General features: G+C 40.7%; 1 protein-coding gene across 2 annotated transcripts; it reads right to left on the reverse strand.

Moving 5' to 3' along the window:
• Positions 1-2,153: 2,153 nt before the first annotated feature.
• Positions 2,154-14,789, reverse strand: LOC121397046. 2 transcript variants are annotated; one of them, XM_041572858.1, is made up of 6 exons: positions 14,459-14,789; positions 12,543-12,669; positions 12,362-12,455; positions 11,496-11,622; positions 11,315-11,408; positions 2,154-6,870 (listed from the first exon to the last, which is right to left on the reverse strand). In XM_041572858.1, exon 6 carries the CDS (start codon positions 6,851-6,853, stop codon positions 4,517-4,519), a length of 2,337 nt encoding a protein of 778 aa, XP_041428792.1. In that variant the 5' UTR covers positions 6,854-6,870; positions 11,315-11,408; positions 11,496-11,622; positions 12,362-12,455; positions 12,543-12,669; positions 14,459-14,789; the 3' UTR covers positions 2,154-4,516. The 2 variants fall into 2 exon arrangements, with proteins under 2 accessions (XP_041428792.1, XP_041428793.1); XM_041572859.1 differs by lacking the exon at positions 12,543-12,669 and having other exon boundaries at positions 14,459-14,788.
• Positions 14,790-15,206: the final 417 nt, after the last annotated feature.

Below are 15,206 nucleotides of genomic sequence, written 5' to 3' on the forward strand. Positions count from 1 at the left end.
CAGAATGTCTTGTTTTGCCTCCAGAGTGAAGACACTCCATGTTTTTTGACAAAGAAACCCTCTATCACAAACCATCTTTTGTGTTCATGGTGTAGCCGTCACAAGGGTTCAATACTTGAATGAAGATCAAATAAACTGCTCATGGTGATGGTGGAAATCGACCTGTGATCTGCATGATTTTGGCAATGTGTGGTCTCTTGCCTTACACCTTGCTCTTCACACCTGTAAGACCCTGTTTGATCATGCCTCAGACCCATCATGTAAACCTTGGCATTGTTCATCTTTTTACTCAATTCAGTCTGTCCTACACTCTGTGTGTTTGTTTTTGTTTTACAAAGTCTACCCTATGCTGCCTTTGTTTTGCATAACTAATGTGCCTTATTTACCGTGTAAAATGTTCACTGCCTGCCTTACAGATAAAGGTAAGTCTAAGGTGATCTACTCATCAATGGAGATAGTTGTCAAAGAAATTCCAAGGTTATGTCTTGGGGTATGCTTTGTCAACAATGGTAGAATCTGCATTTTTATAATTTTTGATAATCTTGCATTGAGCTACAAACAATAGGATTTTTGTGTGCTTAGACCAGTAATGTGGACAGGACAGTATAGACCAGGTAAAATCTAGCCCTTGATATTAACATTTATGATGATTGTCTTTGCTTTTTTTAACCTGTATGTCTGTGAGCATTATATTCTATGTGCAGAAAGATAACATTATATATACTTGTTTTAAAAATTGCAACATATTCGAAAAAACGACACTTCATAATTTATAAGATAATTTAAAATGGAAATAGATATTTAATTTCACCTTAATCATTATTGCAGATCTCTGAGGAAGACGTCGTATCGATCTTTTATCCTGTGGATCCATTATTTTCTAGGACTCAAACAACGAAAACCAATCCCATCCTGTGTGGTAAATTGCATCAGACAGACTTTTCCGGACCCCAATGGCCAATATACCGGTTTTTTATATGCTCACGATATTAATCCAGAAGATATGGCACTCGAGTTAGATTAATTGAAAAAACTAATGTAGTCTAAAACACAGCAGGCAAACATCTCCCAGATCTCAGTAAGAGAGAACACTTAGAGGTGGGGTCATACTAGTAACCATTGAACCCTGAGTTTGAGTTTACTATGTCTATGTCTATAAGAAAGTTGATTTTGGTGTATTTATGGAGAATTCTATTCTATACTTTATGTATGTAAACTGTATTTTTATGTTATTTTCTGTTTTATGGCTCTTAGTTGTCAAAGGCTGTAATCATTTAATATGTTTCCAAACTAGTGAGACAGGTTTTTCAACAGACTACATGCTTTGTGTATTCAGTACCCATGATGTTGCTAGCTCTACATGTCCATCTCATTAGTATGGTGAATTTAGGGGATTACTTCTCATTGATCCCAAGCATGGTGAGCCATTTCCTCTTCATACTAAAAGCTGTGTTTGTGTAGTTGATCACCTTTGAGATAACTGTTGGTAAGATGTAGAGTGATATTCTGACACAGTTTGCAATTTTTAATTTTATATTAAGGTTTTTCGAGTTATTTAGCAGGTCCAGTCCAGGGAGTTCACCGACGTCATCTTCTTCCTGCTTTGAACGGCGCATGCGCAGTATCATTTCGCCAGTACGATCTACTGTGCATGCGCGTAACTTTTGGCGCATGTGCTGTAGATCCGTACCGGCAAAATGCTCCTACTACGCATGCGCCAAAACGCCCTTCACAGCAGGAAGAAGATCGCGTGGAAGAAGATGGCATCGGTGAACTCCCTGGACTGGACCTGCACAGAAGGGTAAGTAACAAGTTAGGGGCATTTGCCCAGCGGGACGGGTAGGCCAGGCTGGAGGAGGGAGGGGTTTGCTCCGGCTAGGTTTCCTTCCCCTTTAAGCATGGCCACACATTAAATTGAGTTAGAATACACGGCATAAGGTAGTGGGCGCTACCAACTGCCATTTCTGGAAAGCAATAGTTGTTTGGATGGACTGCTACATTTTTAAACATTATTGGTTAAGCTGTCAGATAAACAAGTAATTTCTCTGCCAGGGAGCTGAAGTTACAATATACGTTATTTTCTGCATTTCAGTATTGTCCACGGTGTCTCACATTTCCCATTCACATTCAGTCTCAATACTGTTCAGACACATTAAATGTATGCATTGTCTTTTTTGAATAAAAATTTATTTTGTTTAACCAAAAATATTGGTATTGTCATATGTTAAACAAATTCATCTTAAAAGAATTCACAAGAATTTCACATTTCAATGAACAGCATTTAAAGTTGATTATACAGACATACAGTCAATGTGCAAATTTAACAATATACATGTATGAGTTCTGTTTCCCAAAATACTCTGGATCATGTATCCGGTAACGAAGTCTCAAGTTAGTTTTTATGCTAACAAAGTTTGATTAATGTTACAGCAGGCATGTCCAAAGTCAGGCCCGTGGGCCAATTGTGGCCAGTTTTCAAATTAACACCAGTTTACAAGGGCACCATTTTGACCTCATATTTGGCTTGAAAATTTTAAAAATATGACTTTAAACATCTATATTTCAAAAAAGTACTTCATAGCAAAGAGCAAAGGTAATTTAATCTAAACAAAAGGGACCTCCTTCGTGTTTAGATTTTGACTGGAGTATTTGTATTGGACATTGAAATGTGGCCAAATGTTTTTAGGCTATGGCTACACAGGCTGTTGTCAGCAACTGATCAGCTGTTGTGGTCGGGCTGAAATTAATAATGGGCTGTCTAATCTAAACAAAAGGGACCTCCTTCGTGTTTAGATTTTGACTGGAGTATTTGTATTGGACATTGAAATGTGGCCAAATGTTTTTAGGCTATGGCTACACAGGCTGTTGTCAGCAACTGATCAGCTGTTGTGGTCGGGCTGAAATTAATAATGTGGCCCCCCTGCAACGTGCGCTCAGCAACCACGTAGCCATAATATTTGGGCACATGATTAGTGAAATGATCTGACACTTGGTCAATTTTGCTGCCTGTGTGCTGAAGGTGTTTGCAATGGCACAGTTACACACCACTCTCGCATACGTCTTTAGGGCTAAAGGTGGAATAGAAGTACTGACGTGCCAGTACAGTAATCTAGAGAAGTATGCGAGAGCAGTGCATCTCTACGTGCCCAGAATTCAACCCTCTTTTTGCATTACTAGTTTTGTCCTCCACATCTAAAGCCAGCTCCGTGCAATGGCAGATGACCCTGTCTAACCTGAAAATACCTTTGCATTTGCTTAGTATCCATCCCGGCACAGGCTGATTTTCTTTGACATGTGCTGCTGCAGAACCGTTTTCCCCTTCTCCGTTCTCCTTAACCCGCCGATCGTGACATGCGCAGTAGAGGCCGTTTATTGTCTATTGTTGTCTATTGTAAACACCTTCAGCTTACACGCAGCAGAATAGACGATTATTTCAGTAATCATGTGCCCAAATATTTCTGATGCAGCTATGCGATTACTTCTCTAAATGAGGTGCAGAGAAGTCCAAACAGACTCCACTTCCTAAACGCGTCCATATTCAGGAGTGAATGATCCTGATCCTAAGCTAGCTAGCACCATGTCAGACAGAATGGTCTGCCCTCGCTAAATCTGGCCCTCTTTCCGAAAAGTTTGGACACTCCTGTGTTAAATCAACAGTAGTGTTAGACAGAATGAAATTTAACTTTATAAAAATGAAATCTGTTCAAAAATGAATCATTTTAAGATGACTATCCATATTGGGGAATAAAAAAAAAAAACATGAAGCAAATTCACAAAAAGATGTGATTTCATTTTGGCAGTCATCCAAAGTTTACAAGGGCACCATTTTGACCTCATATTTGGCTTGAAAATTTTAAAAATATGACTTTAAACATCTATATTTCAAAAAAGAGCAAAGGTAATTTAATCTAAACAAAAGGGACCTCCTTCGTGTTTAGATTTTGACTGGAGTATTTGTATTGGACATTGAAATGTGGCCAAATGTTTTTAGGCTATGGCTACACAGGCTGTTGTCAGCAAATGATCAGCTGTTGTGGTCGGGCTGAGAATATTGCAGGTTTAGAGATGCAGATCTGCTCTGTGCCCCTGATCCATTGATTTGAACCTGAACAGCCTGTGTACGGACAGAGGTCAGTCCAATTACGCAGGCTGTGTGCCCATAGCCTTAGTTACTGTGCGTCAGAAGCAGGCTTATACCATGCATTTACTCTTCTCACCTCTGGTCTTAGTTTGGCAACTTATTTCTTAAACAAATTTACCATGTGATATTTTCCTTTAAAAAAATTTTTATCCACAATTGCTAGGCTGAAACGTTCCAACTGTGCGTCTCCAAGAAATTTAAATTTCTATTAACTGTGGTAAGAACAATCAATTAGCATCAGACAAGTTCCTGTGCTATTTTTTTCCTTACAAGTACAGATTGCAGAACACATTGCAATATATATGGCATACTTCAATTATGCATCTGAGAATTTTCTGTGTCAAAGTAATTTGTCAAGTACAGTTGAATTTTGTATTACTTAAATCTGGATAAGTGTCTTTGTATTAGTGTCTCTCTGTCTGGGCGTTCTTTAGATGCAATGCTCTTTGGAACATGTGTAGCCTGAGATGTCCAACTGTGAATCAGTGCACCACTTTGAATCTTCAAACAGTCATTGGTTATCTCAAAAAGATGGTCATCTACACAGGCCTTGTAAATCGGCTTAGCCACCCAATCCTTTTTTTGCTTTGGGAATACAAGTTTGTATCTTTTTTCGCCAGTTGTTAATGTTGTTTTTTCCGGGCAGGTCACTGTTGCTTGGCTTCTGCCTACATTGCGGTTGTTTGAAAGGGCCGCCAAAGTGGTTCGAGCATACATTGAATTCATTCTGTATGAGTATCTCTTTGAACGGTATTTTAAACATTTGCTGTGATAAACTTCTAATTGTCCCGTATGACAAAACTTTGTAACTTGACGTAAATCAGCAAGAAGTGCTTTGTCATTCACAATTTTTTGAAGTGCACTATGAGCAGGATGGCTTGGCATAATCCAGTTTGTTCCATTTCGCTGTTCCTGTGAGATCCTCCCATGCATGCATTTTTTGTATTTTTTAAAACTTGGGAATTTGTGTACATCTGCTACATGAAACATCACAGATTGCCATTTTTCAATTAGCAAATCTGCATTTTGCATACAGGTCTGTGCACACCACCATAGATGATTTTGAATAGATGTTATCCATGGAACTAGGTCTTTGCAATTTCTCAGCTTACTTGTTGCTTTCAACTTTTTTGATACACTTTTACATAGGTGCCAAATATCAAACTGATGTTCAATTTTTGAGTACTTTTTGGACATTACCCTTTTAACAGAACTGTGCCTATCTGTTGCCACTATTTTAACTTGGACCTTGTTTGTTAAAAGATTTTCCATACAATCTGTAAAAGCCTCCACTTCTAGTGATGATGATGTTTTTCCAGGTTCAACTTGAACGCATTTGAAATCAACAATTTTATCTGAAAGGATATCCATGAATGAATATATGCAATATTTAGCAGAATGTCCTGGGCTATCGAATTGCCCATCCCCAGCAACTACAACTGCCTCATCACCGATCTCTGTAAATATATTCTGCTGTTCCTTTTTCCAGTAATTATCAATTGCAGGGAACAGAATGTGGTTTTGATTTTTGTAAAATGTGGTTTTCGAAATGGCAGCTATACCAAAAAGATCAAACATTTCCTTTACTTTCTGAAATGAGGAGCCACTTAAAAGAATAGAAGAGGACATTAGAATATTGCCAACAGGCATATTTGATATGGTTGGTTGTGATTTCCAGATAAGTGAATTGTGGAGCTTTCGACAAGTTAAATTTACAGTGACCATCGATCCTTCTACAGTTTTGTGTATTTTGGAAATTGGGGCCGGACACATTTGGCCATCATTAAACTGACATGGTATTAGTTTAAGTAACAAATCTAACTGTGTTTCAAAAACGATAAATTTTCTCTCTCGCACAAAATCTGAATCTGAAACAGGCAGAACCTCATTGACTGATGAATCCATTACGTCCGACATCTCCAAAGATGTGCAATCTTGTGGGTTAAAGGTGGTGTCTTTCAGATCTTCAATAGTTGGATATGTTGTCTCCAGTGTGTCTTCCAATAGTTTATTTTCATAAACTGGTGAAATTTCTTGAAATATTTCATTTTCTGATTGACAAAGTGGATTATTAAAGATGGTTGCTTTGGTTGGCGTTGAAAAGCAAACTGGATAGAAATGATCCTTTTCAATAATCCACTTTTCAGCAGGAACAAAATCGTCTCCAGTTTGGATTTGCATATCCTTCTTCTGGATTGGTGGTTCGCATTGGGTGTATTTGGATTCCATGAAGAAGGTATGATCGGTGTTAACCGCAGTACTTTTTAGAAAATATTCCGGTTCTGTCTGAGTTGAAACAGTCCTTGAATGTGATACAATACGGACAATAGTAGCAGCTGATGGTCCTTCATCTGGGTCGTCTACTCTTCTTTTTTTGCATGGAGGTGGTCCTGTTATGCTTTGAATCTTAAATAAGGATGATATTTTTGGGAAGAGTGTTGGAACAGCATCCTTTCGAAGAGATTTACTGTGAGTTTTGTAAATATATTGGTTCTCATCAAAGTGCATAGAGCAAATCCGGTAATTATCATATTTTTTGCCTTCTAAAATTTTGACAGCAAGTGCATCAATGTCAACATAATCGTCGCCAATCTGCAATAACCATTTTTTGATAATTTCAAGATTTCCAGGGAAAGGATGAAGAATGACATGGGGATATTTTTCTTTTTGTCCCGTTCTGTGCAGACAGTCAGACACTATGCATTTTGGCATGGTGAGACGATATGTTACTGATGAAAATAAAAAAAATAAAAAAGTGATCAACAATTAAACAGTTAAGTTACTTTTTAATTAAAATCACATGGACAGATTTGCAAATTGGAAGGTTCATCTCCCGTCAAAGTAACGTCTGTAGGTATAAAGCACCAGCTGTGTTTCATTTAAAAATTAATTAAATTTTTTTTTTAAAGATTTCAAAACACGCTTATTGTGTTTTGTAGCTCTCAACCTGGATTATTTAGAAAATCTGCCCTGCTGGTGCACAGTACATACAGGAGTTACCATGAGTGAATCTGCTTTCAGGGGGAGAAGTCCTGCAAGTATTCCTGTCTTTTGAATTAACTACTTGTCCAAAATTTAAAAAAATTCAAATAAAACAGGTCAACATATTTTTAAAAACTATTTTACTTTTTTTAGCCACAAAAAAAAAAAAAAAAATAATTTGAAAAATATTCACCAAGGTAATTTTAAAACTTTAAACCAACATATTTAAAGGACCAGTAACATTAAAAATTTAATTAAAAATATTCATTAGTATTCATCAAAAAAAAAACACCAACACAAATAAAACTTCAACATTGCAAAGCCTTTATTAAGAAATAACTTACCGAAACTCCACGTCCTGTTCAGAAAAGGCGATATGGCAACCTTCCATTTTGCGGCACTGGATTTCTCCTCCCTGGCTCTCTCTCATGGTGTACTGACAGCAAGTGAAGCAGCTGCACCTCTATGTGGATGTGCTGCATCGGAAGGGTGATCACATTAAACTCTATGGAGAACTTGGACAGCACATCAGCCACATCACTTTTCCCCTGGCTGATCCCTGTGCTCTGCGTCCCCCTCTCTCTCTCTCTCTCTCTCCAGCTCCAGCCTCCTGCTGCCGCACAGCTCTCAGACATTGTGACATGGAACGATCTGTTGCAGCGTTGAGTGCTGGATGTACAATGCTGCCCTTCACCTCTTGAACCGGTGACTGCTGCCCCTGCGCACGGCACCTTGTCTTCTTGGCCCAGTCTCTCCTCTTGCTGGCTGTTCCTAGATCTCTTACTGCTGCCTCTGGGAGAAGAAGCGCTCACATCGCTTATGTATTGTATTCCCAAGCATGGAATCCTATAGGCGTATTTCGGATCCCACAAATAAAGAAATTGCCGAGAGCTGTAGAAGGAAATAGCGCGGGTGTGAGGGCCCAGGGACTGAGAACACGCATTGCTGGCTCAACTCAATGCGTGCTCAGTCCCGTATTTCAGATTAGTTCCTTCACCAGCAAATTTGCGCCCATCTCCTTCTACAGCTCTCGGCAATTTCTTTATTTGTGGGATCCGAAATACGCCTATAGGATTCCATGCTTGGGAATACAATACATAAGCGATGTGAGCGCTTCTTCTCCCAGAGGCAGCAGTAAGAGATCTAGGAACAGCCAGCAAGAGGAGAGACTGGGCCAAGAAGACAAGGTGCCATGCGCAGGGGCAGCAGTCACCGGTTCAAGAGGTGAAGGGCAGCATTGTACATCCAGCACTCAACGCTGCAACAGATCGTTCCATGTCACAATGTCTGAGAGCTGTGCGGCAGCAGGAGGCTGGAGCTGAAGAGAGAGAGAGAGAGAGAGAGAGAGAGAGAGGGGGGGACGCAGAGCACAGGGATCAGCCAGGGGAAAAGTGATGTGGCTGATGTGCTGTCCAAGTTCTCCATAGAGTTTAATGTGATCACCCTTCCGATGCAGCACATCCACATAGAGGTGTAGCCGCTTCACTTGCTGTCAGTACACCATGAGAGAGAGCCAGGGAGGAGAAATCCAGTGCCGCAAAATGGATGGTTGCAATATCGCCTTTTCTGAACAGGACGTGGAGTTTCAGTAAGTTATCCTATATAATAAAATCCAAGTGTCTCTGCGTCTAGTCCGTCCCTGTGTCCGTGGAAATGCGCTACTGCGCATGTGCCCCACGGACGTCTCTGGCGCATACCTCCCAACTGCGCATATGCTGCATATATGTAGCCAATGAGCACGCCGTACGCTCCCAGCCAATGAGCGCGCAGCACATAGACGTACGTGTAAAGACTGGCGAATGTAGAACCGAGGGAGAGTCAGCACCGGGTGTGATGGGACGTTCAACTATAGACTCCAGGGATTCAGATGTGAGAGCTGCTAATTTACTTAATACAGCCCACAGTGCCGGATCGCTGCTGGAACTTACCGCAACGCCGTTAACGTCCAGCTCCTTGGCTCATCTCGCGAGACTACGGCGTCACTGCCATGCGTATAAAAGCGCAGCGACACGTACAGTAGCCGCCTTTGAAGGGGGGGGAAGTGACGCGTGAGGTCGGAGTGGCTTCATTGTTACACAATCACAAGCGGGCAGCAACACGCGGTAGTTTGGTGGGGGCGGCGGCTCTTTTTGCTCTGTTCACAAACCGGTATAATAAAATAAAGTGATTTTTTATGTTATGCTTAAGGATGCTACAGGGTTTAAAGTGATAGAAAACGGGTGTAATTGGCATAAGTAGTCGCGTTTTGTGAGAGACTCTTTGTTTACTCTGGTCATTCTAAAGTGGGCAAATTCCCTGTCAGTTTTGCAGCAGAAAGTTCCAGGGCCCCAAAAATACATCAGTGAGGAGCAGTTCTGGCAGGGGCTTCCCATGTTTCGGAGTTAGATCACACCTGCTGTCACCTGCTGCTTATAAACAGACTTTATTTTGAGTTTTAGATTGACCTATACTAGATAGGTCCAGAATATAATGGATAAAATCCACAATCTTTAATTTTTAGGATTTTCATGGTGGTGTCTGTGGATAGCCCCCCCCCCTTTATACTACGTCAGCAGCTTATCTGCCTGTGTTTGGGCCATCCCTAACAGCCTATCCAATCCTATCCTATATAATAAAGTCCAAGTGTCTCTGCGTCCAGTCTCTGTGTCCGTGGGATTGCGCTACTGCGCATGTGCCCCACGGACCGTCTATGGCAGGGGTTCCCAGGACGTCGATCGCGGTCTACCAGTAGATCCCCGTCATGTTCCTGGTAGACCGCAACCTGGTGCCTGGCGTGGGAAGTGCACTGGCTGGGCTGACAGCAGAGGGGAAAAGAGAGCGGAGCTGACAGCAGAGGAGTATCAACACAGTTACAAGTAGTGCTGATGCCTCAATCTCGCGTGATGAGATTTGTGACGTCGGGCTTGGCTGTCAGACTGGAGGCAAGGAGCTGGATAATAACGGCGTTGCGGTACTGCGGTAAGTAGCGCTCCGGGACTGCGGGCTGTGTGAGTAAAAACAGGACAGCTCACAGATAGCGGGACTGTTGGGCAGCGGGACAATTGCTGGGCAGTGACACAATTGCTGGGAACATGGCAGAGAGCTGGGAATGCGAGAAGAAAGGAGGGAGCTGAACCACAGTTATACAGGGACTGCTTTTGTTGAGCTCCTGTATTTCACGGCACTCACAGCAGCAACTGCCTCACCTTTACTTTCCCATGGACTTTCTGGCGAGTGAGTGACTGAATGAGTGACTGAATGAGTGACTGAATGAGTGACTGAATGAGTGACTGAGTGAATGACTGAGTGAATGAGTGACTGAATGAGTGACTGAATGAGTGAGTGAATGAATGAGTGAGTGAATGAGTGAGTGAATGAGTGAGTGATTGAGTGAGTGAATGAGTGACTGAAAAAGTGAGTGAATGAGTGACTGAATGATTGAGTTAATGAGTGAGTGACTGAGTGACTGAATGAGTGGCTGAGTGAGTGAATGAGTGGCTGAGTGAATGAATGAGAGCTGGGCTGACAGCAGAGGGGAAGGGAGGAAGGGCGGGCTCACAGCAACAAGCATGTATGTTCTAGCGCCCGTTAATTTAACGGGCTTAATGTCTAGTTTCTTAATAAAGGCTTTGCAATGTTTAAGTTTTATTTGTGTTGTTGTTTTTTTTTTTTTTGATGTATACTAACGAATTTTTTAAAAAAATTTTTTAATGTTACTTGTCCTTTAATGTAGTAATTTTGGCAATTTAAAAAAAAATAAATTTTATTCACCTAACACCGTGTCCATTTTTAATTATAACAAAGAGAAAAATCAAAATGGCTCTTGTATGTACATTAGTCATTTTAAAACGTTTTTAAATTCACAGTAGATCCCTGCCTAAAGAGTCTTCCTTGAAGTGGTGAAATGCTAAATTTTCAATTGGTCATTCCGTTTCAAATATTTAAAGAAGGGAAGGGTAGTTAGTTGATAATGTGTTGGGCCCCGTGAACTCTGAAAGTGGCCCTGGTGCTGAGAGAACTGAGTGATCTCAAAAGATATGAGAGGCAAAATCATATGTACATAAGGTGAATGTACTGAACTTTCAATGCCTCCAACATCTAAGGCAAACAAAAAGTGAAAAAAAGTTGAATTAATTTAAACAATATAGTTGCTGGCATAGTTCCCTCTAAGCAATTTGTGACTGCATGGGATAAGAAAAAGGGACCACTCACATGTTGATGATGTACGGAGATGGCGCACAGTAGCGTAATGATCAGGGTATATCTTGACTAGACAGAATTTTCAAGCAGGTTTTCCTCTAGATGCCTATAATGGAAGCCTCCAGGTCAGTAAATTCACAAAGCAGCTAGTAAACATATCATCCTATTCACGAAAGAAAGACAAATGACTTACTAGAGCAATGCAGGGACTCCTTGCCCAAGAGTGCCTTCTCACACACCAAACAAAGAATCTCCCCAGAGAATAAGCCCGTCACAAACTGAAGCTTGTTCACCCTTTCTTTAATATCCTTATTTTTCACCTACATGATTTTTTTGAAAAGGGATGGGAAAACAAAATTAATGACATTATAATGTCAACTCCATTGGTAGCATTATGTGTTGGGGGGGGGGGGAACGTTTCATATATTTATAAATAACCAAGAACGCAAAGCAGAATGGCAGTCTTTTTTGTTACGGCCAGTGGTGTAACTAGACACCTTGGGGCCCTGGTACAGAATTTACAACTGACCCCCCCCATGGGCTGGTACACAGAATTACCGATCTAATGCCATAGGAATGATTTTTTCCACTCTCAAAGGAACAGATAGCCTTCAAATATCAAGGAAAAATATAGCATCAATACAGCTCCAGGCAGTAATTTTCAACCAGTGCAGGCACACTACATGTTTCGGGCAGAGCCCTTTATCAAGTTGATAAAGGGCTCCGCCCGAAACATGTAGTGTGCCTGCACTGCTGAATAAAAAACACATTGCAGTTGAAAATTACTGCCTGGAGCTGTATTGATGCTATATTTTTAATGTGTTGGGCCCCGTGAACTCTGAAAGTGGCCCTGGTGCTGAGAGAACTGAGTGATCTCAAAAGATATGAGAGGCAAAATCATATGTACATAAGGTGAATGTACTGAACTTTCAATGCCTCCAACATCTAAGGCAAACAAAAAGTGAAAAAAAGTTGAATTAATTTAAACAATATAGTTGCTGGCATAGTTCCCTCTAAGCAATTTGTGACTGCATGGGATAAGAAAAAGGGACCACTCACATGTTGATGATGTACGGAGATGGCGCACAGTAGCGTAATGATCAGGGTATATCTTGACTAGACAGAATTTTCAAGCAGGTTTTCCTCTAGATGCCTATAATGGAAGCCTCCAGGTCAGTAAATTCACAAAGCAGCTAGTAAACATATCATCCTATTCACGAAAGAAAGACAAATGACTTACTAGAGCAATGCAGGGACTCCTTGCCCAAGAGTGCCTTCTCACACACCAAACAAAGAATCTCCCCAGAGAATAAGCCCGTCACAAACTGAAGCTTGTTCACCCTTTCTTTAATATCCTTATTTTTCACCTACATGATTTTTTTGTAAAGGGATGGGAAAACAAAATTAATGACATTATAATGTCAACTCCATTGGTAGCATTATGTGTTGGGGGGGGGGGAACGTTTCATATATTTATAAATAACCAAGAACGCAAAGCAGAATGGCAGTCTTTTTTGTTACGGCCAGTGGTGTAACTAGACACCTTGGGGCCCTGGTACAGAATTTACAACTGACCCCCCCCATGGGCTGGTACACAGAATTACCGATCTAATGCCATAGGAATGATTTTTTTCACTCTCAAAGGAACAGATAGCCTTCAAATATCAAGGAAAAATATAGCATCAATACAGCTCCAGGCAGTAATTTTCAACTGCAATGTGTTTTTTATTCAGCAGTGCAGGCACACTACATGTTTTGGGCAGAGCCCTTTATCAAGTTGATAAAGGGCTCCGCCCGAAACATGTAGTGTACCTGCACTGCTGAATAAAAAACACATTGCAGTTGAAAATTACTGCCTGGAGCTGTATTGATGCTATATTTTTCCTTGAATTATGCACATGGGGTGTAACACAGACACCTACTGAATCTTACAGCAATAAAGTGAATAAATTGGAGGCTGAATCATACCTACTCTATTAGCCTTTAAATATCAGAACTCTACATGACGGGGTGCATAAGGGCAATGGCACACTGGGTCATATAGGAACCAAAACCTGTATTGAAATTTTTTTTTTTTTAAAAAAAACAAAACTTTGTGTGTGTGTGTGGGGTTCCTTTAAAAGTTGAATTCTCTTTTAACACTAATATAATCAATAGAGTTGCTAATCGCATACATACATCTACTCACAATACTAGTTATGCATGTCCACAATTATATATTAGTCCACAACATTATTTATAAATGGAATGATTTCATGCAACTTGACAGTACACATACACAAGAAAACTAAGGATATAAGCACATAAGTTTGTAATATTTACAGAAATACACTATCTACTGTGTTAACAACAAGGGTTAATAGTGTAGAGTTAATTTTTGAGAAAATATGCAGTTCGTTCACATTATTTATAATTTGTGGTTTGAGTTAGCTTTTTTATTCAGCAGCTCCCCAGTTTGCAGCTTCAGTAATCAGGTTGCTAGGGTCCAAACTACAATAGCAATCATGTACTAATTTAAATAAAAGACTAGAATATGAATAGGAGAGGGTCTGAATAGAAAGATACGCAATTCTTTAAAAAGTAGATGGGGTCAGTGACCCCCATTTGAAATGTTGGCACAATTTAAAAGAAGGCAAATAACTATTAAAAAGACAAAATGAAGACCAATTGAAAAGTTGCTTAAAATTAAACAAATAATAAGTTAACATGAAAGCAAACCACTCCTTTAAAGTTTACTATAGGGCACTTCTTTCTTTCTCTCGCAAATTACATCGCACACACAACAAAAGAGCAATATGTGACTAGGTGACATATACACAACTGTGGGTGAGACTAAATACAATTATTTATTTACAGAAAGAACCACAGCAAATATATAATACTTAGCATTCACAGAGAACAACCACCAGCAGCCATTTTGGGAACACCAGGGCACAAATGCAGGTGTAAAAATCCAGGAAACCAATGTAAAATCAGAGAAAACACCAATTGAAAGGTTTATAAAATTGGTGAGACCAAAAAATGTAGGCAAGGATATGCAAAATTTAGGTTTAACTGTTGTGCATGGATAGTATTCCAGAAATATAATAAAATTACATTATCTACCCCTTAAGGCATGGCCACAACATTAACAGAGTAAAACAAAAAAATCTTTACCTGTAAAAACCACTTGCACACAATGAGTACAGCAGCAGGTGTGTGTTGTGCTGCAGAGCCTGAGGTAAATTCGTCAGGTTCAAGTTCCAGTCTGCTGGTGAGGTACAAGTCTCATGTATGCAGGGACCAGGACAAGTGCTAGATATTAAGCTGCTGCGTCACTCGTACACTAGTATCTTCACTAAAAGAAACTTTTGCCGCACCCTCCCCTCTTGTGACTCACTGTCCCGCCTCCTTGCCTAATCCTATCTCTCCACTGGGCAGAAGAGCTGCACGATGTGGCTGTGGGAGGGGAGTTGCTCTCTCTCTCTCCCTGCCTCTGTTAGTAAAGCTGCCAGAGAGGGGGGAGGGCAGGGTAAGAGGCAGAGCTTACGATGTCAACAGACTGAGCACGAGCCTGTGCAGCTCGCGTCTGTATTACTCTGATTGGCCAGCTCAACTATCGTGATACTTGGGGACTCAAACCACCAGCACACGCTGAAGATCAAATGCGCATGCGCGCATTTCTAAACAGCCTCTACTGCGCATGTCACGATCGGCGGGTTAAGGAGAACAGAGAAGGGGAAAACGGTTCTGCAGCAGCCCATGTCAAAGAAAATCAGCCTGTGCCGGGATGGACACTAAGCAAATGCAGAGGTATTTTCATGTTAGACAGGGTCATTTGCCATCGCACAGAGCTGGCTTTAGTTGTGGAGGACAAAACTAGTAATGCAAAAAGAGGGTTGAATTCTCCTTTAAGGAAAGGCCA

This window comes from Xenopus laevis, chromosome 8L (genome assembly GCF_017654675.1).
Source record: "Xenopus laevis strain J_2021 chromosome 8L, Xenopus_laevis_v10.1, whole genome shotgun sequence".
NCBI classification, from domain to species: domain Eukaryota; kingdom Metazoa; phylum Chordata; class Amphibia; order Anura; family Pipidae; genus Xenopus; species Xenopus laevis.

Bases quoted from the DNA above. Each gene is read 5' to 3' on its own strand.
- LOC121397046 (XM_041572858.1), bottom strand. From the start codon at position 6,853: ATGCCAAAATGCATAGTGTCTGACTGTCTGCACAGAACGGGACAAAAA.